The 26,454-nt window shown below is 41.9% G+C and overlaps 1 protein-coding gene across 1 annotated transcript in view; it reads right to left on the bottom strand.

The window, feature by feature from the left end:
- Positions 1-26,454, bottom strand: part of esyt1a (extended synaptotagmin-like protein 1a) — a 146,919-nt gene that overhangs the window by 43,283 nt on the left and 77,182 nt on the right. Inside the window, exons 4-10 of the mRNA XM_072249614.1 lie at positions 26,247-26,320; positions 14,124-14,196; positions 12,327-12,416; positions 11,685-11,740; positions 10,521-10,641; positions 7,047-7,223; positions 3,985-4,067 (exon numbers count right to left, since the gene is read on the bottom strand). Coding sequence (XP_072105715.1) covers positions 3,985-4,067; positions 7,047-7,223; positions 10,521-10,641; positions 11,685-11,740; positions 12,327-12,416; positions 14,124-14,196; positions 26,247-26,320 — 674 coding nt within the window. The remainder of the gene's footprint in view (positions 1-3,984; positions 4,068-7,046; positions 7,224-10,520; positions 10,642-11,684; positions 11,741-12,326; positions 12,417-14,123; positions 14,197-26,246; positions 26,321-26,454) is intronic.

Raw genomic sequence — 26,454 nt, 5'->3', positions numbered from 1 at the left:
AAGCAGCCTGTGTCTACAGTTTCTAGACTTCAGAAGAATGAGCAATCTCATTGAAATGTATGAAATTCTTAGAAGTTTGACTACGTAGTTGTGCAGAGTTTGCTTGCCAATCAGGATGAGGTAGTAAATTGGATTTGACTTTGGCTTTACAGGAGAAGCCAGAGAGGAGTAGTAGATGGTTGCCTGCCTGACTGGAGGCCTGTGACCAATAGTGTGCCACAGGGATCACTGCTGGGTCCATTGTTGTTTGTCATTTACATCAATGATCTGGATGATAATATGGTTAACTGGATCAGTAAATTTGCAGATGACACCAAGATTGGGAGTATAGTAGACAGCAAAGAGGACTATCAAAGCTTACAGCAGGAACTGAACCAGCTAGAAAACTGGGCTGAAAAATGGCAGATGGAATTTAATGCAGACAAGTGTGCAGTGTTGCACTTTGAGAGGACCAACCAGGGTAGGTCTTGCACAGTGAGCAGTAGGGCACTGAGGAGTGTGGTAGAACAGAAGGATCTAGGGATACAAGTACATAATTCACTGAAAGTGGTATCACAGGTAGATAGGATCATAAGGAAATCTTTTGGCACACTGGCCTTCATAAATCAATGTATTGAGTACAGGAGTTCAGACGTTATGTTGAAATTTTATAAGACACTGGTGAGGCTTAATTTGGAGTATTCTGTGCAGTTTTGGTCACCTACCTACAGGAAAAATGCAAGTAAGCTTGAAAGTGCAGAGAAAATTTACAAGGATGATGCCAGGACTGGATGACCTGAGCTACAGGGAAAGTTTGAACAGGTTAGGACTTTATTCCCTAGGATGTAGAAGATTGAGAGGAGATTTGATAGAAGTATTTAAAATTATGAGGGGTATAGATAGGGTAACTGCAAGCTGGCTTTTTCCACTGAGGTTGGGTGAGACAATCAACTTCCCAGCTCTTTACTTCACCCCTCCTCCTCCCAGTTTCACTTATCACCTTGTGCTTTTCCCTCCCCTACCCCCACATTTTAACTCTACTCTTTTTTTCTCCAGTCCTGCCGAAGGGCCTCAGCCTGAAACGTCGACTGTACTCTTTTCCGTAGATGCTATCTGGCCTACTAAGTTCCTCCAGCATTTTGTGTGTGTTGCTTGGATTTCCAGCATCTGCAGATTTTCTCTTGTTTGTGATTGGTCTACAACTAGAGGTCATGAGTCAAGGGTGAAAGGTGAAATGTTTATGGGGAACATGAGGGGGACGCTTCTTCACTCAGAGGGTGGTGAGAGTGTGGAATGAGCTGCCAGCATGAGTGGTGGATGAGGGTTTGATTTCAACATTTAAGAGAAATTTGGATAGGAACATGGATGTGGAGGGCTATGGTCCTGGTGCAGGTTGATGGGAATAGGCAGTTCAATGGTTCAGCTGAAGGGCCTGCTTCTGTGCTGTGGTGTTCTATGACTCTGTGATGTTTCTCCTGCTGGAGCGTGTGGCACTAAAGGCTGATTTATACTTCTGTGTCAACTCGACGCTGTAGGTACAGCGTAGCCGTGAACCCTATGCAGTGCCTACGCAGATCCCTACGCCGTAGCCTGACACGCACCTCTCCCAAAATGTAACTGTGTGTCGCGGCAACGCAGACCGCAACAGCTATGATTGGTACGCTTGGTAGCATTGCATTTCCTCCTACGCTGCAATAGCTTCCCACTGGGCGACGGAAGGGCAGGGAAGGAACTCTGGCTGCAATGCTTTCCATAAAGCTTTACAGACCTCCAAAATTATGGACACATTGCGCTTTTACAAAAAAAGGCGCTCGCTCCTTGTTTACCCTGAGAAAGACTACCATGACCATGAAGCCTTGCACGGGCAGGTGTGTGCACATGCGTGACGTGTGCGAATTGCAGAGTGACGCAGACACACCAACACAAGTATAAATGCTCACAACGCGTGTAGGCCACTTGCGTAGGTTACAGCGTCGAGTTGACGCAGAAGTATAAATCAGCCTTAAGGGTCAGAGTCTTACAGTTAGTGATCAGCCATTCAAAAAAGCAGTAAGAAATTTCTTCTCCCAGGTGGCGGTGTATCTTTTGAATTCACTGCCCAGGAGGGCTGTGAAGGCTTAGTCATTGAGCATATTCAAGAGAGAAATAGGTAGGTATTAGATATTGAAATCAATCAAGATTTATGAAGTTAGTGCAGGAACCAGGCTGCCAAGTAGAAGATCACAAACACAAAAGATTCTGCAGATGCTAGAAATCCTAAGCAACACACAAAAAATGCTGGAGAAACTCAGCACATCAGACAGCATTCATTCAAATCAATAAACAGTCAACATTTTAGGCTAAGACCCTTCAGGACTGGAGAGGAAGGGGAAAGACTCCAGAATAAAAAAGGTGGGGGGGGGGTCACGTGAGAGGAAGAAGGGACAGCCAGAAGATGATAGGTGAAGCCAGATGTGTGGTAAAGATAAAGGGTTGGAGAGGAAGGAATCATATAGGAGAAGAGAGTGGACCATAGAAGAAAGGAAGGGAGGGAGGAGGGGACCTGGGGAAGGAGATAGGTAGATGAGGAGAGGTAAGAGGCCAGAGTGGGGAATAGAAAAAGAAGGGAGGGATTCTTTTTAACCTGTAAGAAGAAATCAATATTCATGCAATCAGGTTAGAGGCTACCCAGACAGAATATAAGGTGTTGCTCCTCCACCCTGAGGGTGGCCTCGTCATGGTATAAGAGGAAGCCATGGACCAACATGTCAGAATGGGAATCGGAATTAAAATGTTAGATTTGCTATAAATTTGTTAAATGGAGAGGAATGAGGGGCTGAATGGTCTACTGTTTCTATTTCCAGGTCCTTATTTTCCAAGATGGCTTCCCCAGTAGTGACTCAGGCAAGGTCCCCTTTAACTAGTAACACATAGGCCTCAATTCTCATGTTAGACCTGCCTCAGCCTGAGAAACTGTCATTCCTTGTGGGCACAAATTATGAAATGTAAAAGTTATTAGAGAGGCTGCAGAGGAGATTTATCAGGATATTGCCTAGAGAGCACGTCATGAGGATAGATTGAGCAAGCTAGGGCTTTTTCTCTTTGGGGTGAGGGAAGATGAGAGGTGACTTGACAGAGGTGCACAAGATGATAACAGGCATATATAAAGTGGAAAGCTTGAGACGTTTTCCCAGAGTGGCAATGTTAGAGTGATTTTTGGGTTTAGGTTATTTACATTTAGCAAATGGCTTTGGCCACCAGTCTTCTGTTCCTTGACAATGTACTGTGGATTTAGTTTGTAACAATGCATTTCCTAAAAGCTGTGAATACCAGTCTAGACGCTGCTGGGGACGGTGGGATGAATGTGAACCAGAAGGTGTGAAGTTTGCATGTAGTTTCAAAGACAGCATTATCTATAACTTTGTAAATATGGATTGCCCTTTGTGTTTAGCAAATAAATATCGAGCTCCACACTGGGTCAGCAGACCTTTCCACCGAAAGCGTCTCCATATGATGCCTGCGATATCTTGTTTTGTCGAATAAAGAAGCTGCTTTGTATCTACCAGTAACTCTCTCTCTGGTGATTTCATTCACGCAACAACAGGCAAAGGCAAATATGAAGTGATTGGAGGAAAGTACAGGGGAAATGTCAGAGGTAAGCTTTTTACAGAGAGTGGAGGGTGTGCAGAATGCCCTGTCAGGAGTGGTGTGGAGGCAGATACATTAGGAACATTTAAGAAACTTTACATAGGCATATGGATGATAGAAAAATGGAGGGCTATGCAGGAGGGAAGCATTAGATTAGATCAAAAGGTTGGTATAACATCATGGGTTGAAGGACCTGCACTGTGCTGTACTGTTCTATTTTATAAAGCCCACACACACATACTCGCACTCCTATAAACATAAGGTACACTGATGTATACTTGTATGCAGATCACTACTGAACTTGTGTCTGTGTACACAGCCTCATATACAACACAGACAGTGGATGTGTCTATACACAAACATACACAGAGCTCTCACCTGCCCAAGAAGTCATCCTGATCTGGATCTTTATCGAACATCTCAATTTCAAACAGCTGACCAGGAACTTCGTGGACAATCACCTGTGGGATACAGAGAACAGGTCAGAAAGTAGGCACACAAGATACAGTAAAATTAGTTTTGAGATTTCCAATTCTCTATCTCTTGGAAGTCTGACATTTTCTCAAAGCAATTTGTTCCAAGACTGTAATGTCTAGCACAGTATTACTTTGATCCTGCCTGGCGAATAACTTTCAAAAAGCACGTTGCTTCTATTTGAAAGAATCTGAAAATATATGAATGATTTTTCATGTGGTATAGTTCATTAAAATGGGAAAATAAAATAAATGTATCCTCTTCTGTCTAAAGCTGAACATATTTCTACCATATTGCTGACATCTTGAGTTGGAAAGCAAGGTGCTCATTCAACCATGTGACTGAGAAAATACAGGTTTTGTTAATTTTGTATTTAATAGTGGACACTGCTATTTTATTGACTACTAGTGCAAGAGGAAAAATAAATGCTGTACTGGGGGAATCTTGTATACGTACTGTTGATTAGCAAATCACTAGTGTTCATGATGTTTGGGGTATATCCTCATACTCTATGAACCTGGTCAGGTAACAGGTCGCTCTGTAGGTCAGCATTTTGGTGACAGTGACCACAAATCCCTGACCTTTACCATAGCCTTAAAGAGGAATAAGAGCAGACAGTATGGGAAAGTATTTAATTGGAGGAGGGCAAATTATAATGGCGTTAGACAGGGACCTGGGAACGGATGTACACAGGGAAAGCAACAATGGAAATGTGGAGGCTGCTTAGGGAGCACTTCCATGGGGTTCCCATTGAAGCTGGGAAAGGATGGTAGGATGAAGGAACCATAGCTGACAAGAGATGGGGAACATTTAGTCAAGAGGAAGGAAAAAGCATACTTAAGGTTCAGGAAGCAAGGACCAGACAGGGCTCTTGGGATATAACAGGTTGGCAGAAAGGAGCTGAAGAATGGATTTAGGAGAGCTAGAAGAAGGCACAGGAAGGTCTTGGTGAGTAAGATTAGAAAAAACCCCAAGGCGTTCTACATGTATCTTAAGAACAGGAGGATGACTAGAGTGAGGGTAGGATCGATCAGGGATGGAAGAGGAAGCGTGTGCCTGGAGTCAGAGGAGGTAAGGAAGGTCCTTAATGAATACTTCGCTTCAGTATTCGCCAGTGAGAGGGACATTGACATTCATGAGGACAGTGTACAACAGCGCATATGCTAGAACATGTCAATGTTAGAAAAAAGGAAGTGCTGGAATTTTGAAAAACATTAGAATTAACATTCCCCAGGTTAACTACAGGAAGCAAGGGAAGAGATGTCTGTGCATTTGGAGATGATCTTTGCACCCTCACTGGCCACAGGAGTAGTACCAGAAGACTGGAGGGTGGCAAGTGCTGTTCCTTTGTTCAGGAAAGGGAGTAGGAATAACGCTGGGACCTACAGACCAGTGAGTCTTACTTCAGTAGTGGGAAAAACATTGGTGAGAGGAAAGGATTTGGAATGTTGAGGGTGGAACACTGCGGGAGGATTGTGGGGCAGGTGGCAGTTAAGAAATACCAGGATAGGGGGTGGCATGGGTACAGACACACCCAACCCTGAGGCACCAGGCAAAGTCATCTGATTCCAAAGATGAGTCAGAGATAATTTCAAAGATAGGACCAAAGATGATCCCAAAGGTAAATCAGTCATCTGATTATTGATCATTACAGAATGTCTTTCTGGTGCTTCCCACTCCCTCCCCGCTCCCTTTCTCAGTCCACAAGAGGCCCACATCATCAGTCACATACATCATGAATTTTTTTTTGTTTGCGGCAGTAGTACAGTGCAATACATAAAATTACAACAGTACTATGCAAAAGTCTTAAGCACCCTAGCTACATATATGTGCCTAAGACCTTTGGACAGTACTAGTGTGTTGGCCTTCATTACTCAGAGTATTGAGCTCAAGAGTCACAAGGTAATGTTGCAGCTCTATAAAGCTACTCAGACCACACTTAGAATATTGTGCTCGGTTCTGGTCACTTCATTATAGGAAGGATGTAGAAGTTTTAGAAAAATGCAGAGATTTACCAGGATGCTGCCTGGATTAGACAGCATGTCTTATGAGGATAGGTTGAGCAAGCTAGGATGACAGGTAACTTGATGGAGGTGTACTGCAGATCGAGTGGATAGCTAGAAACATTTTTCCAGGCCGGAAATGGCTAACACCAGGAGACATAATTTTAAAGTGATTGGAGGAACACTTAGAGGTAAGTTCTTTACACAGAGTGTGGTTCAGTGTGTGGAGCGTGCTACCAGGGTGGAGGTAGAGGCAGACACATTAGGGGTATTTAAGAAACTCTTAGATAGACACATAGGTGATAGAAAAAAGGGGCTATATAGGAGGGAAGGGTTAGATTGATCTCAGAGTAGGCTAAAAGGTGGCACATCATTGTGAGCTGGAAGGCCTGTGGAGCTGCACTCGATCTGCAGTACACCTCCATCAAGTTACCTGTCATCCTAGCTGTAATGTAATGGTTCTATTTTCTAATGGCTGCTAGGAAAAGATTTTGTATTTATTTGAAAAATAGAACTTTCTCACTTAAGGTATGAGATGTATTCACCCAAAATGCTGGAGGAACTCAGCAGGTCAGGCAGCATCTCTGGGTTTTCAGTATCTGCAGAATTTCTTGTTTACAAGTATTCACCTTCCATGTCTATTAGAATCTCTGGTGGCTGCCTACAGATTGGCTGTTGCGATACTTGTGTGATAAAGTCATTATACAATGGATTTCTGGCATACCTAAAGGTTCCCACCTGACCGGGCAGGAGCCAGGAATTGTTGTGATGCCACACTAGGAAGACCTAAGAATGGTGAGTATTTATCTGATAATTTGGTGCCAGTTGGGAATTCTGGCATTGAGTTCTGATCTTAATCTTAGCTTCCTACAATCATTACGTGGCAGAACTGCCTTACCAGGCCCTGAGAAGTGCAGGAATTGTACTGTTAAAGAGGATGAAACCACAATGAAATTCACCCACCTCATACATTTCATTCCACTTGGGATTCACAGACTCACTGATGGTCTTGCTCATGAATGTCTGTGTGCCCACTCGTACAATTGCATATGGATCAGATTTTCCTTTGATGATTCCTTTGACATACGTATCTTTTGACTCCAGGCATGCTGCTTCAATTAGGTGGATCCGCACTATTCCCTAAAATTAAAAGCATATATTTAAATCCCTCTTACCAAACTACTGGATTACTGTATCTGGCATGTTGATTAACTGAGTACAGGCAGCTAGTTAGACCTTGCACCTGGTGTCAACTATATTAAATAATTCAGTTCAAAAACAATGCAACATTGCTGGGATTTCTCCATTTCTAGTTGTGTCAGCAACCTGGGATTAATTTCTGGATAAGTTATTTACACTTCAGTTTTCTGACATTCATATACATTGGAACATTCCTTCTATTAAATAAGACCAATTAAAAAGTAAAATAAAGGAGAAGGAATCCTATCATCATTGCCTAGACAGTAAGGTGGCAGAGTGGACTGGTCACCTTTCATGGAACTAACCTTCATCCTATTGAAATCAACACAACAAAGGTGAGCTTGTTCTACCATCTGAAATTCGACTCAGATCACACTTCAAGATCACTTTGACAGATCACGGCTGTTTGACTTCACAGTTACCCTCCATTCAAAGATCCCCCTCTTTTGTCCATTCAGCCAGATCACCAACAAATGTCCCACACCCTTTGTTGTCAAGGAAGAGAGGTGGTAAGGAAGCAAAATATCAAGAAGGCTGCTTGCCCTAACTCTGTCTCCCCTGCCATCCACAAACACTGCATTAACCAGCTGCCTCAGTCTTTGCTGACATTTTCAATCAGTCTCTCAAACTATGCACTGTTCCAGCATGTTTCAAAAAATCTGTTACCATTCCAGTCTCCACAAAATCAAAGATCACTGGACTCAATGATTACAGGCCAGTTGCACTCACATCAGTCAAGATGAAAACTTTTGAAAGTTGATCATGTCATTTCTCAAATCCTGAACTCAAAACTTTCTAGATCTGCTGCAGTCCACCTACAGAACCAACAGAGCACTAGATGATGCTGTTAATATCGGTCTAGACTTCATACACATTAGCTCCTCTGGTACACATGTCAGGATTCTCTTTGTTGATTTCAGTTCAGCCTTCAATACCCTGAGCTTCTGCAAGAAAAACTCACCAAACTTAATCTACTAGGTCCCACCTGGAGGTGGATCACAAACTTCCTCTCTGACAGTCTGCAATACGTGGGCCTACGCAAGCATATCTCCACATCCCACTCAGTCAGCACTGGAGTGCCACAGGGGTGTGTCCTCTCCCCTCTCCTATTTTCTCAATACACCAATGACTGCATCTTCAGTAAATCTGTTAAGCTGATAAAGTTTGCAGACAACACTACAGTCATAGGACCAATCACCTGGTAGGGGGAAGGGGGGAATGAAACCAAGTACCACCAGGAAGGAAGTAAACAAGCTAATACCCTGGTGTAATCACAACAACTTGGAGCTAAATGCTCTCAAAACCATGGAGATGTATAACAACATCAGGAAAAATGTGTCTCCTCTGCACCAACTCATCATCGACAACTCGACAGTTAGCACTGTTTCAACATTCAGATTCCTGGGCATCATTATTTTGCAGGACCTCATGGGAGAACCATATCTCCTTCATAAAACAAAAGAATCAGCAGAGAATGTACTTCCTGTGGCAGTTGGTAAAATTCCATCTTCCCCAGAACATGCCAGTACAACTCTCCACTGCCATCATAGAGAGCATCCTCACATCAGACATTACTGTCTGGTTTGGTGCAGTATCCTCTCACAGCGTACAAAAACTACAGAGAACTGTCAGGTAAGCAGAAAAGGTTATTGGCTGCAGTCTACCATCAATACAGGACTTGCATATGTCCAGGACAAAGAAGCGAGCAGGAAAAACTCACTGCTGACAATGCCTATCCTGCAAACTGCCTTTTTGAAAGGCTCCCTTCTGGAAAATGTTTAGGGCCATTAAAACAATATCTTCATGCAATCTTGAAAGTTTCTTCCCACAAACAGTTAATCTTATCAACCAGCACACCCCCCCAACACCCTACTCTATCTATTACCCCATCACTGCACTGCACTGTAAACACTTAAAACCGCTTTTTATAATGCAGCTTACATTATAAATATATACTGGCACAGTGGATTCCAGTTAATTGGCATATCAGTTAATCAGGGCAACCATTTATTTGGGACAACTCTTGAAGAATAAAGCTAATCTAGAAAATATCCGGGATTCCCTTTGTTTATTTGGGACACCATGCTGCTTAATTGCGGAAGGAGGCTGTTGCCAAACAGTTTCTAACAAGTGTCAGTCGCCCACATTTGTGCGCTTGTTAGACACAACACCGTGCTTCGAGCAAACAGTTTTTAAAATAGCATCAGTTGTGTGTGTTTGTGTTTGAAAAGCAGTGATTTTTGTCACTTATAGTTGGCGAGAAATAAGCAGTAAGACAATTTAAAACTATTTTGCTCACTGTGGCTTCAAGCATTCAGGAGTGGAGATGCCAGAAATGGTTGAGAGTGAAAATGAAATGATTTCACTACTTCAATAAGTTAGAAACTACAAAAATTTGAAGGTATTGACAATCATCTTGAATGTTATAATGAAAATGAAGATTTGAAGGATACAACTGTCAACAGTATTGTATGAAGGCAGTCCATTATCTGTACTAGGTGTCCGCACTCATTTTGTTCGTTTGCAGTCAAAAGAATGTGCCACGGATATACTCCTCCGTCGGTAAGTATTAGGAACTAATATAGTTTTATAGCACTGCAGTAGTATTGTTAGTGTTCTGATTTGTTCTGTTTTTTCATTTAAATTCATAATTTGTTACTCAGTTTGTCTTTTTTATACCTTTTTAAACTATTTCCATGAAACTTCTGTTAATTGGGGCAGCTGCTTAACTGGACCAAATTGTAATGGTTCTGATGTGTCCCAATTACCTAAAATCCACTGTATTTGTTTATTTAACTAAATTTTATTCCATAACAATTTTTAACCACCAACTTTATTAGCTTTTATATACAAAATAAATTATAATTCTTTATAATTGTTGTATGTTGTTGTTTTTTGTTGCATGCCGCGCCCTGACCAACACACTACAGCAAATTCTTAATACATGTAAATGTATATGACAAATGAAGTTGATCCTTGAAATGCTTCACTCCTAAGGTAGTAAAATGAAACTCCACCCTTGTTTTATAACTCTAAAAAGTTCAAACTACTTCCATGCCTCTATAATTAGCCAGCATGATATTATTACTAAGTGGCTTAATATATTGTTGATCTCAACAGTGTCTGAACAGGTGATTTCATGGCAAACACACCACTAAAAATGCACCAACTGATTTTGGAGTAATTACTTTACAGAAAATGACTTTGTTGGTCATGATTTGATGTCATGATACATACCCGAGGCAAAGGAGAACGGAGTTCAGCCACGTGCAAATCTGCAACAAGAGGGCAGGTAATCCGGTTTGGCAACACCAAGAAAGAGGCAATGGTGTCCATAAGTATGGTGTCAGACTTTGAACTGTTCAAGTGAAAAAAAGAGGCAGCAAGGTTTATAGAGTAATAGGGAAGAGAGTGGGAGATAAAGAGAGAGTGTCTTTGAGGATTTCACTACAAAATTACAAAACTAAAGGGGAACTGTTAATTTTAAAGCAGGCTGATCTACAATATAATGCTTAGTTACTCAAAGGTGAATTTAACTAGAGATCAGGTTCATGAATAGTAATCATGGCTCATCAAGTGTTTTAGATGCTCCCTGGAAATGTTTTCAGACACATTGTTTTCTGGACAGTGGTGCAGCTACTTCACAGCTTCAAAGACCATGTTCAATCCCGACCTCCTGAGCTGTCTGTGTGGAGTTTGCACGTTCTCCTTGTGACCGTGTGGGCTTCTTCCCAGTGCTCTAGTTTCCTCCTACATACTAAAGACGGGTGGGTGGTGGGTTAATTGACCACTGCAAATTGTCCCATGTGTAGGTGAATGGTAGAATCTGGGGGGAGGGGTGGGGGGGGGAGAATTGATGGTAAAATGGGGGAATAATAGTTTATACAGAAGTAAATGGGAGGATGGGATTAATGGCACATTGGTAAATTATTGTGTATATTATTATTCTGTACTTTATTATTAGTTAAGTCTGCACACCGCTAAATGTGTTTTTAAATGTTGCTGCCGTAACAAAAGAATTTCCCATTCGGGATCAATAAAGTACTTTTTTATTATTATTGCTTCGAGAGCTAGCATAGATCAATGGACCAGGTGGCCTTCTCAGTGCCAGAAGAAAATATGAGAAATATTTATTTACCGTATTCTCCATATGGCCCTCATCTCTCCTTTACCAAAACAAATAGGTCCTCATTAAATCATTCAATTAAATCTTGTATATTTGTGAAATTGTATTATTAGTTACATTTTTCAACATACATTGATCTTACTCAGTTACATATTGTTCATTCTAAGAAGCTGATAAACTTCTAGAACTTAAAATAGTTTCATATTGTCCTTGGGGAAAAAATCTTACAAATACTTTGGCTTTATTTTTCATTTGGATCCTATAAAAATCATTACCTCAGCCCTGGAATATCCAGCAGGTTGGTAAGACCTGTCCAGTTAATCTCCAGCACCTGAAAGGACACCAAGTTTCTCAATCACTTTCAGAATATCAGCTTTAATTTAAGACACTAGAGGTGTCATTCTGCACTCAGTGTCAGACCTGTGACTCTAAAACTAACATGCCAATCAAATTTGTATAGGCTCATAATGTCTTATTCATTTTGGTTTAAAACATATTTTGATCTACATCTCTCATTTAAAAAAACAAGTACTGCTCTATCAGTTAAACTGATGAACCAATGAATTTCTCCCTGCAGTCAAGAAGCAAAGGTCAAAGATAGATCACAAGCAATAGCAACTCAACTATAATATAGCTCTGATACCAACACTACTATCACCTAGGAAGTTCCAAGGAAAACCTGAAAAATATGACACACACTGACAAAGTCAGCAGCTCAAACGGTCTTACGAAGCAATTTAATAAAATAAGTTATAACACATCCTGTTGGATTCTGGCTGAAGGCATTAAATATGACTCAACATTCCTGTAGAGAAGAGCCCAAAATCATTTGCAGGATCAATCTCAAATCAATTTTTTCTAATCCCTCCTCTTCTGTTACAGTAGCTGTTTTTTTCCTTCTACAACAATTTCCTTACTGGGCGTCGGATGAAGAACAAGGTCACTGCTCCCACCAATGGCATGTCTCCAATTAAGGGCTCAAGAATCACTCGAAGCATTCCATGGAGCTGTGGGGAAGATAGACAAACGTCAGTAACTGAAAGAATCAATGGCTCTGAGCTTGCACAGAAGACATCTATCACTCATGGTGCAGAATCACAGCCAAGAATACGGAAATTGGCCAGCAGTTTGTTCCCCAAGCTTGCCTCTTATGGAACAGCTGCGTTGAACAGGTGGCTAATATAACAGCAGCCATTGCAGCAAGATTATGCTTTAATACCACTGATTCTCCTTCTGAAGCCACACTTCAATACTTATATAGGGACCGTGGCTCAAGTCAACTGTGCCCATCTGTTCCCCTCATTCCCAATTCTGTTACCTCAACTCCGTGGCTTTTTCTATTTCTGTAGCTTGTTTCTTTGCCCTATCATTGACCTAATTCTGAGTCCAATATTCTCATAACCTGGCGTAAAACCAGCCATTTTGTCACAGTGGCTGACACCATACTGTCTCATCCACTTACTCCTACAACCCAGATGATGCTTGCTTTCTAGGAGGGTTGGCTGCAAATTGGCCGCTGGTGCATCTGGATGGCTGCAGATTGCCTGTTTGTGCAAATTGGCTGCGCGTTACCTGCTGGTGGCAGACTGCAAACAGTGCATTTTGCTCTTGCCATAATTTTATTAGATAGATATTTTATTGATTCCAAAGGAAATTACAGTGTCACAGTATTAGACGCTGTCTGTATAATTAGCAATTTTTTTTTTAAGTGAGGCACAAACATATTTGCACCTGATATCCCTGTGCAGGGCTTGCTGGTGCTTGCTCCAATGTAGGTCTGAGTTTCCTTGTCCACACCCACAAACAGACAAATTGGTGCCCTACTCTTGGCCGTTCATGTAGTGCTGTGTATGGTCATCAACATGAAACATTTCTTGAGATGAAAAAATAGCTTCAATTTGCTTCATTTTAAAGAAAATATTCACTGTGAAACAGTGCAAAACTCAGTTTTATTTCATAAGTTGATTTTCTATATTTTATACAGACCTTCTTCATTTTTCCTTTAGCTGGAAAAGTAAAGAATCCAGGTGCTGACCGATCAACCTACCTAGATACACCAATGTTTAGGAAAGGTTTGATCCAGGAGCAGTTTGAAGCTGCTTCAGCTAATAGTGATGTAACAGTCAACAGTCAAAAATCAAGGGCTTATTATGTCCTTGTCAGTTAAACCATTTTAACTACCAGCTCTTGAACTGTCAAATCATTCAGTAATATCTAGCAAACCTCCAGATGCTGATATTATCCACTGGTGAAATTGTAATAGTGATTTCCATAGTTTAATCTTGTCATGTTAGTAATTTTTAAATCTAAGAGGTACCATTGCAAGGCCTTAAGCTCTAGTGCTTCCCATCTACTGGAACCCATTACTAGAAAATCTGATTCAACACCATAACCACATACTTTCCATCAAAAAATTCCAGATGGGGACTTTGACCAATTTTGCCTCTGTCTGACCTGGGCACTTAGACATGTGATCCAGTACTATCACTACTATGCCAGTTGTCATCAGTGATCAGAACAGATACTAAGGGGTGAACATGGAACCTTTCAGATTCACACATGACAGTGCATTTGTCTGCTGTGGCACTGAGTATGGCATTTTAAAATGGAATCATAATCCGTTTCAAGTGTTATTTGCAACAAGGATGCTCTAACTTAGTAGGTACAGATTTACAAAGGCAACTGAGCTTCCTCTTTCCCATCAAATGACCTACCTGGATACCATTCACTCCAGCTTTGCAGAAATACTTCTTTACTTCAACATTGATTTCACAGTCACCAATGTAACTACAGAGGAAAGACAACAGAGGAAACCCCATTTTAGAGAATCTCAGTGTGCACAGTGTATTGGCAAACTGGTGTTTTTGGTTTATTTAAAGGCCAAATTAAATATCAATTTGGAGTTGTCAGCTAGTGAAGTGAGGGTGACATGTGATCATGAATTTGTCTATGTGTTCACAGTCATATCAAAGAGTAGCTGGTAACTCATGGCCAAAACCACCAGCAGATTTGCTTTGGCCAGACTGCTTGAAGGAAAACTTGGCTAAGTCACAACCAGCAAAGCCCTAATATCAAGCAGCACCAATAGAGACCATAGCAATCTCAAATAGTAAGACAGAGATAGTGTTGGAAGACTGTATCAGAAAAAGCAAGAAACTAATTTCACATAAAAGCATTTGCACAAGTTCAATCTATTTAAATAAAACTCTCTAAACCTGGTTACATTAAAAAAACATTTATTCATTTACTTCTCCATGTTCCTTGTGTGATAGACCACATAAGATGTTGAAATACATACATCAAACCTGGGACAAATTCTGCAATATGGAAGAAGCCCTGCATTTCAGTAGTTACTTTCATGTCATTGGGGCACCCCAACATGCTGTGAAGCCTTAAATCTGTAGCTTAGTTTGGATTTTCAAAACCCATCTTTCACTCCTATGAGTACTTTGAGCATTTTGAAAACGTTTTTCCTGATGTACAATTATTCCTTTTTCAGCACACTATTTGTTATTTCAAATGATAAGTTGGTGCAGTGATAGGAGCAGGTCCAGATGAGCAAGTCTGCCTCATGAGGAGGAGGCATCAACCGGGAAGCCCTTTCTCCACCTGCCACTTCTACTCGACTATCCCAGATGAGCTATTTGCCCAGTTCTCCACTGTAATAAAAACAGAAAGCACTAAAAATACACAGATCAGGCTGCATGTGTGGATAGAGAGCACAATCAACTGACGAGATCTCTACATTAGCCTGGAACATACAGCACGTTGGGATGAATCATTCTGTTACTGCCTGGTTCACCTCTTCATTAATTCTTCCAAGCTATCATGGAAGAGGCATTTACCAAACTAAAAAAATACTTGCAGAGCACTGGCACTGTGTCTCTAAACTTAATCTTACCAACAGGTGTCAGTTGTCCCTGGAGTAAAGAATAGGTCACCCTTTTATTGTACATTTGTGGAGTCTAGGCATCTTGTGCTGCCGCAATTCCAGAAGTGCTTTGTACCCATTTTTCTATCATCTTCTCTTTCAGGACATTCTGATTTCCAACACCAGAATGAGCACTCAGAGCTGCTCCTTCCAGTCAGTGCACATTTCACAGAAGTAAAGTAACTAACCCTTTAAGCAAGTTCAAATGCTTTTGACTGGCTAGATTCTGCTGCTGGCAGCCAGTCAGCTAGGGTTTTCTAAACCCAAAGAGCAGAGGTGAATTAGAATTGGTCCTCAAATTGTAATATTTAGTGCAGCCCATTCCCAGCACTGCAGACACAGATACACTTGCAATCCTGGTTCATATACAATCAAAGCCACAGTTTATCTCTACAGCTGAAGTGCATAACACAGAAGGCCATTTAGCTGATCATTTCCATGCTCTGTCTAAGCAATCCTAGCTTTCTTCTTGTACCTCTACAGTGGTTTCCATGCAACATTGTAGAAGTGACAAAAGGAGTGCCTATTGCTTTGGGGAGAAATATGACTTTTAAAAAAAAAACTGACCTTGCACCCAGTGGCATATAGTGAATTGCTGCGGCTGCTCAGAACATTGCGCAGAAAAGTATCATTGAACCTCCCACTATGAAATAAAACTCGGAAGTTGAATAAAGCTACAGATTGGTCTAAAGAGGTTCAGCAATAGGAAGATTTTGTGATCCATAGCAAGCTTTTATGTTAGAAGTAATCTGGTCTTTTGCAAGTTTCAACTTAGCTCCTTTGGCAAGATTTTGCGCCAGTCACTTGTGTGTTTGCACACCTCTTGCACCAGCTCGGTGATGCTTCCGATGAATATCAAAATAATGAAATGAACAAGTGTGCAACTTCATGGTTTATGCACTGAAACATTGTTCCAACCTCAGTACCACCCTCACTGTAAAGCCTGTTTTGCACAGGGTCAAGATAAGCTTGAGGTATAAAACAGACTTCGGATGTTTTTGTTGCAGTATTTTATTATATCTTTTTGGTGCAGCCTACTGATACAAGCTGTTTAGGTTCAAGCAACAAGTTGCCAAGTGAAGGTTGCAGTTATTGATGGAGATTTATTTGGATACTATATTTTATAGTTATTTGGATACTATATTTCATTGCTGAGAACTAGTGTATCATTAACCATATCTGCAAACAGTGGCACACCCAGCTACAAATTGCCAAGCCTAACTGTACCTACATTGACGACTGCATTGGTGCTGCTTCATGCACCCATGCTGAGCTCGCCAATTTCATCAATTTTGCCTCCATCTTCCACACTGCTCTTAAATTCACTTGGTCCATTTCTGACACCTCTCTCCCCTTTCTCAATCTTTGTTTCCATCTCTGGAGACAAACTGTCTACCAACATTTTTTAATAAACCTACTGATTCCCACATCTATCTTGACTCTCTTACCACTGTCTCCTGTAAAACTGCCATTCTCTTTTCTCAGTTCCTTCAGCTCTGCCACATCTGTTCCCAGGATGAGGCTTTCCTTTCCAGGACATCAGAGATCTCCTCCTCCTTCAAAGAATGGGATTTCCCTTCCTCCACTATTGATGCTGCCCTCACCTGAATCTCCTTTATTTCCTGGACATCCACGCTCACCCCATCTTCCCACTGCCTTAACAGTGATAGAGTCCCTCTTGTCCTCACCTGCCACCTCATGAACCTCCACATCCAACAAATCATTCTCCACAACCTCCACCATCTTCAACAGGATCCTACCACCAAACACACCCTTATCTCTCCCCAACTCTCCGCAGGGATCACTGCCTCCATGATTCTCTTGTCCATTTGTCCCTCGCCACTAATCTCCCTCCTGACACTCATCCCTGCAAGCAGAAATGCTACACCTGTACATTCACCTCCTCCCAACCTCCATTCAGGGTCCCAAACTGTCCTTCCAGCTGAGGCAACTCTACACCAGTGAATCTGCTGCTGTTGTCTATTGTATCAGGTGCTCTAACGTGATGGCAGGTACATCGATTTCTCCTTTCAGTATTTTTTTTGTCTTTTTCTTTTTTTTTCATTCCTATTCTCCATTCTGGTCTTACAACTCTTCTCCCCACCTGCCTATCACCTCTCAATGGTCCACTCTCGCCTTCTATCAGATTCCTTTTTCTCCAGCCCTTTATCTTTCCCACCCACCTGGCTTCACCCATCACCTTCTAGCTAGTCCCCATCTTTTTATTCTGGCATCTTCCCTCTTCCTTTCCAGTCCTGAATAAGGGTCTCAGCCTGAAACGTCAACTGTTTATTCATTTCCATAGATGCTGCCTGACCTGCTGAGTTCCTCCAGCATTTTGTGTGTGTTGCATCTACAGTCACCAGGTCAGTACAAAATTTATCCTGGTTTTCAACTGATGTGTAACAACAGCAAGGCCTAATTCGCAGCAGGCACCAAGATCCTTAACATCTCCACCGCTAGTATCTTCCAGGTTAATGCTGCTGTTTACATGGAGAAACAAGTAAAACGTACGCTAATTAGCACAAACATTTGTATTTCCTTTCCCATCATTGAGGAGCCAAATACTGCTATCTAGTATTATCTCTCCAGTGCATGAGAAAGGTCAGCAATGAGACTGCTCAGATCAGTGGAACTGGTTCTTCCTCAGTTCCCCACAAAGTCATGTGGCAATTTCAGCTTAAGCTAATGCATACACTAAAGGATTGTAGGGTTCTGAGCTGCTTCCTGGCAGGAAAGTTTAATAAAGCTGTTAGGGAGGGTTTAAACTAATTTGGCAGGGGGATGGGAACCGGAATGATAGAGCAGAGGAGGGGGAAAACAGAAATAAATCTAAGATAGTGAGCAATAAAGATGTCAGGAAAGACAGACAGGTGATGGGGCAAATTTGCAGCCATTGGGATGAGTTGCAGTGCAATCAAAGCAAAAAGTACCAAATACTGGACGTAAGATGTTATACTTAAATGCACGCAGCATAAGGAATAAGGTGGATGATCTTGTTGTACAGCTACAGATTGGCAGGTATGATATTGTGGCCATCACTGAGACCTGGCTAAAGGATGCATGTCTCTGAGAGCTGAACGTCCAAGGATACACGGTGTATTGGAAGGATAGTCAGGTAGGCAGAGGGGGAGGCATGGCTTTATTGGTAAGAAATGATATTAAATCATTAAAAAGAGGTGACATAGGATCAGAAGGTGCAGAATCTTTATGGGTTGAGCTAAGAAATCGCAGGGGTAAAGGGACCCTGATGGCAGTTATTTATAGGCCTCCTAACAGCTGCAGTGATGTGGACTACAAATTACAACTGGAAATAGAAAAGGCTTGTCAGAAGGGCAGTGTTATGGTAATTGTGGGGGATCTTAACATGTGAGTGGAGTGGGAAAATCAGGCCGGCACTGGATCTCAAGAGAGAGAATTTGTAGAACGTCTACGAGATGGCTTTTTAGAACAACTTGTTGTTGAGCCCACCAGGGGATCGGCTGTACTGGATTGAGTATTGTGTAATGAACCAGAGGTGATTAGAGAGGTTGAGGTGAAGGAACCCTTAGGAGGCAGTGATCATAACATGATTGAGTTCACTGTGAGATTTGAAAAAGAGAAGCCGAAATCTGATGTGTCGGTGTTTCAGTGGAGTAAAGGAAATTACAGTGGCATGAGAGAGGAACTGCCCAAAGTTGACTGGAAAGGGAAACTAGTGGGAAGGACGGCAGAGCAGCAGTGGCTGGAGTTTATGCAAGAAGTGAGGAAGGTGCAAGACAGATGTATTCCAAAAAAGAAGAAATTTTCTAATGGAAAAAGGATGCAACCGTGGCTGACAAGAGAAGTCAAAGCCAAAGTTAAAGCAAAGGAGAGGGCATACAAGGAAGCAAAAATTAGTGGGAAGACAGAGGATTGGGAAGTTTTTAAAAGCTTACAAAAGGAAACTAAGAAAGTCATTAAGAGGGAAAAGATGAACTATGAAAGGAAGTTAGCAAATAATATCAAAGAGGATACTGAAAGCTTTTTCAAGTATATAAAGAGTAAAAGACAGGTGAGGGTAGATATAGGGCCGATAGAAAATGATACTGGATAAATTGTAATGGGAGATAAGGAGATGGTGGAGGAACTGAATGAGTATTTTGCATCAGTCTTCACTGAGGAAGACATCAGCAGTATACCGGACACTCAAGAGTGTCAGGGAAGAGAAGTGTGCGCAGTCTCAATTACGACAGAGAAAGTACTCAGGAAGCTGAATAGTCTACTACTACTACTACTACGTCGACTCAGGCCTAGGGGGCCAGCGTCGGGCAAAATAGTCGAAGGGTAGATAAATCTCCCGGACCAGATGGAATGCACCCGCATGTTCTGAAGGAAGTAGCTGTGGAGATTGCGGAGGCATTAGCGATGATCTTTCAAAAGTCGATAGATTCTGGCATGGTTCCGGAGGACTGGAAGATTGCAAATGTCACTCTGCTATTTAAGAAGGGGGCAAGGAAGCAAAAAGGAAATTATAGACCTGTTAGTTTGACATCGGTGGTTGGGAAGTTGTTGGAGTCAATTGTCAAGGATGAGGTTACAGGGTACCTGGAGGCATATGACTAGATAGGCAGAACTCAGCATGGATTCCTTAAAGGAAAATCCTGCCTGACAAACCTATTGCAATTTTTTGAGGAAATTACAAGTAGGCTAGGCAAGGGAGATGCAGGGGATGCTGTGTATTTGGATTTTCAGAAGGCCTTTGACAAGGTGCCACACATGAGGCTGCTAAACAAGAGCCCATGGAATTACGGGAAAGTTACATACGTGGATAGAGCGTTGGCTGATTGGCAGGAAACAGAGAGTGGGAATAAAGGGATCCCATTCTGGTTGGCTACCAGTTACCAATGGTGTTCTACAGGGGTCCATGTTGGGGCCGCTTCTTTCTACATTGTACATCAACGATTTGGATTATGGAATAGAGGGCTTTGTGGCTAAGTTTGCTGATAATACAAAGATAGGTGGAAGGGCTGGTAGTGCTGAGGAAACAGAGAGTCTGCAGAGAGACTTGGATAGATTGGGAGAATGGGCAAAGAAGTGGCAAATGAAATACAATGTTGGAAAGTATATGGTTACGCACTTTGGTAGAAGAAATAAACCGGCAGACTATTATTTAAATTGGGAGAGAATTCAAAGTTCTGAGATGCAATGGGACTTGGGAATCCTCGTGCAGGATATCCTTAAGGTTAACCTCCAGGTTGAGTCAGTGGTGAAGAAGGTGAATGCAATGTTGGCATTCATTTCTAGAGGAATAGAGTATAGGAGCAGGGATGTGATGTTGAGGCTCTATAAGGCACTGGTAAGACTTCACATGGAGTACTATGTGCAGTTTTGGGCTCCTTATTTAAGAAAGGATGTGCTGACGTTGGAGAGGGTTCAGAGAAGATTCACTAGAATGATTCCGGGAATGAGAGGGTTAACATATGAGGAACGTTTGACCACTCTTGGACTGTACTCCATGGAGTTTAGAAGAATGTTGGAAAGGCACGGCCAGAGTGGACGTGGCAAAGTTGTTTCCCATGGTGGGGGAGTCTAGTACGAGAGGGTATGACTTAAGGATTGAAGGGCGCCCATTCAGAACAGAAATGCGAAGAAATTTTTTTAGTCAGAGGGTGGTGAATCTATGGAATTTGTTGCCACGGGTGGCAGTGGAGGCCAAGTCATTGGGTGTATTTAAGGCAGAGATTGATAGGTATCTGAGTAGCCAGGGCATCAAAGGTTATGGTGAGAAGGTGGGGGAGTGGGACTAAATGGGAGAATGGATCAGCTCATGATAAAATGGCGGAGCAGACTCGATGGGCGAATGGCCGACTTCTGCTCCTTTGTCTTATGGTCTTTCTGTTACTTAACCTTGGAGTGAGTAAGTACCACTAAATACAAGGATCACAGTGGAAAGAGAAAGCCCCCTCTGTAAGTTTAGCGTACACTGAGGGATCACATAATGACAGTTGTGCAACAAGGCCAACCCAGCCTAGCTTTAGCAAGTAACCACAATTAATATAGGCAAGTCTTGTTACATGCTGGTATGAAGATTGGTGGTGTTGTTGTCACTACCACGGATTCAGCAGCGCAGTAGATACAGCAATTGTGCTTGTTTATTTGCATGTGTCAGCTAATTATTATTTAATCGTGATAGTATTTTACTCCATACTTGTCGTTGTAGTGCTTGTCGAGACTTGGATGGAGCACAGCAACTCTTCGCTGCCTGTTTGCTTTCGGCCTTCCCTGAGAAACTGAACTTTCAAATCAACTGATTCTGAAGACTAGCGGTATTCGTTTGATGTTTAGATTTTCTTTTCAGCCGCAGCGTAGGCTTCATTTCCCATTTGAGAATTTTAGTTAACGGCCCTGTTTGGGCTAACGTTTATTATTTTATTTTCCCTTTAACACTGTTCGTATTAAAGTTTTGTGAACTATTGACTCGCTTCAGAGTCTCTCACTCCACACTTGGACCATATCCAAACCGGGTGACAGCAAGTCTCGACCACACAAGGATGGACCCAGCAGAGAGAGGGCAGCTGACCTTGGCCGTGAGATTCATTGGTCAGGTAGGAGACAAGCAAGCAGGCAGCGAAGTGTTACTGTGCTCCATCCAAGTCTCCACAAGCACTACAACGACAAGTATGGAGTTAAATATGATTGGGAATTTGCTGACGACACAAAGGTTGGGGGTGTTGTGGATAGTGTGGAGGGCTGTCAGAGGTTGCAGTGGGACATTGATAGGATGCAAAACTGGGCTGAGAAGTGGCAGATGGAGTTCAACCCAGATAAGTGTGAAGTGGTTCATTTTGGTAGGTCAAATATAATGGCAGAATATAGTATTAATGGTAAGACTCTTGGCAGTGTGGAGGATCAGAGGGATCTTGGAGTCTGAGTCCATAGGACACTCAAAGCTGCTGCGCAGGTTGACTCTGTTGTTAAGAAGGCATACGGTGCATTGGCCTTCATCAATCGTGGGATTGAGTTTAGGAGCCGAGAGGTAATGTTGCAGCTATATAGGACCCTGGTCAGACCCCACGTGGAGTACTGTGCTCAGTTCTGGTCGCCTCACTACAGGAAGGATTTGGAAACCATAGAAAGGGTGCAGAGGAGATTTATAAGGATGTTGCCTGGATTGGGGAGCATGCCTAATGAGAATAGGTTGAGTGAACTTGGCCTGTTTTCCTTGGAGCGACAGAGGATGAGAGATGACCTTATAGAGGTGTATAAGATGATGAGAGACATTGATCATGTGGATAGGCAGAGGCTTTTTCCCAGGGCTGAAATGGCTAGCATGAGAGGGCACAGTTCTAAGGTGCTTGGAAGTAGGTACAGAGGAGATGTCAGGGTTAAGTTTTTTTTTTACACAGAGAGTGGTGAGTGCGTGGAATGGGCTGCTGGCAACAGCAGTGGAGGCGGATACGATAGGGTCTTTTCACAGACTTTTCGATAGGTACATGGAGCTTAGAAAAATAGAGGGCTATAGGTAACCCTAGATAAATTCCAAGGTAAGGACATGTTCGGCATAGCTTTGTGGGCCGAAGGGCCTGTATGGTGCTGTAGGTTTTCTTTGTTTCTAAATACTATCATGATTAAATAATAATTAGCTAAATTCACAAGCGCAATTACCATATCGACTGCACTGCTGAATCCGTGGTTGTGACAGTTATGGGTAGTGTGGAGAGTTGTTGTAGGTTACAAAGGGACATTGACAGGATGCAGAACTGGGCTGTGAGCTAGCAGATGGAGTTCAACATGGAAAAGTGTGAAGTGGTACACTTTGGAAGGCCGAATGAAGATAGGGTACAGGGTTAATGGCAGGGTTCTTAGCAGAGTGGAGGAACAGGGGGATCTTGGGGTCCACGTCCATAGATCCCTCAAAGCTGCCACACAAGTTGATAGGATTGTTAAGAAGGCGTGTGGTGTGTTGGCCTTCATTAGTTGGGGGGATTGAGTTCAATAGCCATGAGGTAATGTTGCATCTCTATAAAACCCTGGCTAGACCACACTTGGGAGTATCGTGCTCAGTTCTGGTCAACTCATTATAGGAAGCTTTAGAGAGGGTGCAGAGCAGATTTACCAAGATGCTACATGGATTAGACAGCATGTCTCATGAGGAAAAGTTGAACAAGTTAGGGCTTTTCTCTCTAGAGTGAAGGAGGATGAAAGGTGGCTTGATAGAGGTGTATAAGATGGTAAGAGGCATGGATAGAGTGGATAGCTGGAGACTTTTTCCCCAGGGTGGAAATACCAGAGGGCATAATTCTACAGTGTTTGGAGAAGTATGGGGGGGGGGGGGTTGGAAGCGGGATGAAACATGCTGAGAGGTGTGGTAGTAGAGGCAGATACACTAAAGACATTTAAGAGACTCCTCGATATGTGCATGGTTGAAAGGAAAAAATGGAAGGTTACGAGGGAGGTAAAGGTTTGATTGATCTTGGAGCAGGTTAAAAGGTCAGCACAATATCGTGGGCCAAAGGGCCTGTACTATTCTATGTTCTATGTACAATGGTTAAATATTTAAAAATGAGACTGAACTAATTTTTCAGATGTTATTTATTTTATTTTGGGATACAGCATGGAACAGGCCCTTCCGGCCCACTGAGCTGCACCACCCAGAAACCCAGCGATTTAACCCCAGCCTAATCACAGGACAATTTACAATGACCAATTGACCGACTAACCAGTACATCTTTGGACTGTGGGAGGAAACCAGAGCACCCAGAGGAAACCCACTCACACACGGAAAGGAATGTACAAACTTGCTTATAGAGGATGCCAGAATTGAACTCCAAATTCCAACACCAATAATAGTGTCGTGCTAACCAATATGAAACCTTGGTGCCCTCTGTATATAGTTTATGAAAACAAGTGTAGTAATTTTGCACAACACTTTGCTCAAGCAATAACTGTAGAGAATGTTGCAAAGCAATAATGTGTGGTATGCATACTTGGGCTATTTCTAATATATAACACAATTGAAGAGTCTTACTTGCCAAATTTGTTTAAAAAGTGCCATTGTCTCTACACCTCATCCCAGTATCTACAGAAATGCTTCAATGTGCCAACTCACCAGCCAAAGATTCTATGGTGCTTCACCACTGTCACTTAGCAATCAACATAGTTTGTTTCCTCCATTTTGAAACAGCTATTCCTGCTTTTGGTGTGCTACATATTCCCTAGCCACAAGCACTTCGGGAAGGTCAATAAATATATAAGCATTACTTTGCCTTCTTAATGGATTGAATATTTTTGCCCACCCACATGGGGGAAAACCTCAAAGAAAACAGAATTTACAGAAAATGCTCAATAGGTCAGGTGACATTTGTGGACAGAAAAGCGGGTTTAGTGTTTCAGATCAATGAACTTTGCATCAGGACTATTCAGAAAGATCATTCCTTTGAAACACTGACAGTTTTTCTCTCTCCACAGAAAGTGCCTGACTAGCTGAATACGTCCAGCATTTTCTAGCTTAAATCAGATTTCTAGTATCTGAAGTATATTGTTATGTGATGTTTTTGACATCAGATACATGGGTATCCAGTTAATGGTTTAAACATGGTTATATCCATTCATGACAGTAACATTGCCAACCATCCCATTATCATTCACATCATAGATTCCCTATGATCTTGAGATTTGGAAGTACAGTACACACCCACTTTCACTGTTTAAAGCAGAAGTTGTTTCATGAACAACGTCAATAGTACATGTGTGGCTAAAACAAAGGAAATAAATTCTCTTTTGAATTGAACCTGGCACCAGCACCCAGGAACAATAATGGCTCAACAATTAATTCCTACCAGTACCAAGAGATTATTCTTGGAGTTAAACAATGATCACAAAGAGGCAATTATTCTGATTAAAATTATTTATCTTCCAAAGTCTTTGTCTCTCCCTCTCCCAGCCTCCATATGCGTTCCACGTCTTCATTATCATTTCATCCACACATATTATAGCCAGGTGCTTCTGTGTCACTTGGTGAGCAAGGTTAATAATTGGTAGACAATTAACTTCCCATTCCTAATGAGTTGGTGTACAATCTAGAAACAACATTGATTTCCCACCTGTGGAGATAAGCATATCTGAAGCTTCCCAGTTTCAGAACTCCACCAATTATTATTCCAGTGGGCCATCTAGTGGCCACTACCATTTGTCAGGTAAACTGTTTCATATTAAGTTAGAAAGAGCTCAGAAAAAAGCTCAACTGACACCAATGAAAGTACAGTCCAAAACTGTTAATCATCAGCCTCACCTTTAAAAATATTCTGGAAAACCAAAAACAAATTTTCCAATCAATATTCCAATGACATTGGTAAATGAAAGAAACCAGAATTTACGCAGGTTACCTAGCCAAAGTACAAATAAATTTAAATCACAGGTGAATTGTTTCCTGCATATGGAGTTATAGAAACATAATAATTGTATTATATCATGTGTCAGTGAAGTAATGCCATACAAATTTTCACTTACACTTCACTGCACCCAATGTGTCCACAGCAGTTGAAAGGTAGTGTGATTGCAAATGGAATTAGGATAACAGAAGAATTAGTTGGGTCCTCACTAGGAAGTTAGGGCTTTGGGTAAAAAAATGGGGGAAGGTTGGGAAATGAGGAGGAGTTGGACAGGTTCTCTCTCCTGACTGTCCTATTCCCTCCCTCAGTAATAATGACAGAGCCCTAGAATAAGCTTTTAAAAATGAGGTTATGTTTCATGGCCTGATTATTACAGAAAACAACCATGAGCATAGAGGGACTTTAGAGGGCAACGTGAGACCACTGGATTGGTATTTCAAGCAGGAGTTGTCTAATAATTTATGAATATGATTGGCCAGCACACACTTTACATGAAAATATCTTTTCCATTGGAGCTTAACCAGGAAAGTGGAATTGAATAAGGAATCAATTACCTGATATGCAGGTCAAGAATGACCTGCCTTTCGTCTGCACCTGTATGCACCTGTACTCCATGAATCTTCAGAGGCTGAAAGACATTTTAGAGGTTTGATATGATCGCTAGTCACTTACATCTACCATCTTTTCCTTGATATTTGGAACCCGTTTCAATGAATTTGGTCTGCAATAAACAGGCTTCTGCTACTTACAGAAAAATTTCCT

Source organism: Mobula birostris, chromosome X (assembly GCF_030028105.1).
Source record: "Mobula birostris isolate sMobBir1 chromosome X, sMobBir1.hap1, whole genome shotgun sequence".
Lineage (NCBI taxonomy): Eukaryota > Metazoa > Chordata > Chondrichthyes > Myliobatiformes > Myliobatidae > Mobula > Mobula birostris.
Note: the sequence above shows the minus strand (reverse complement) of the source record. Positions and strands in the feature narration are given on the sequence as shown.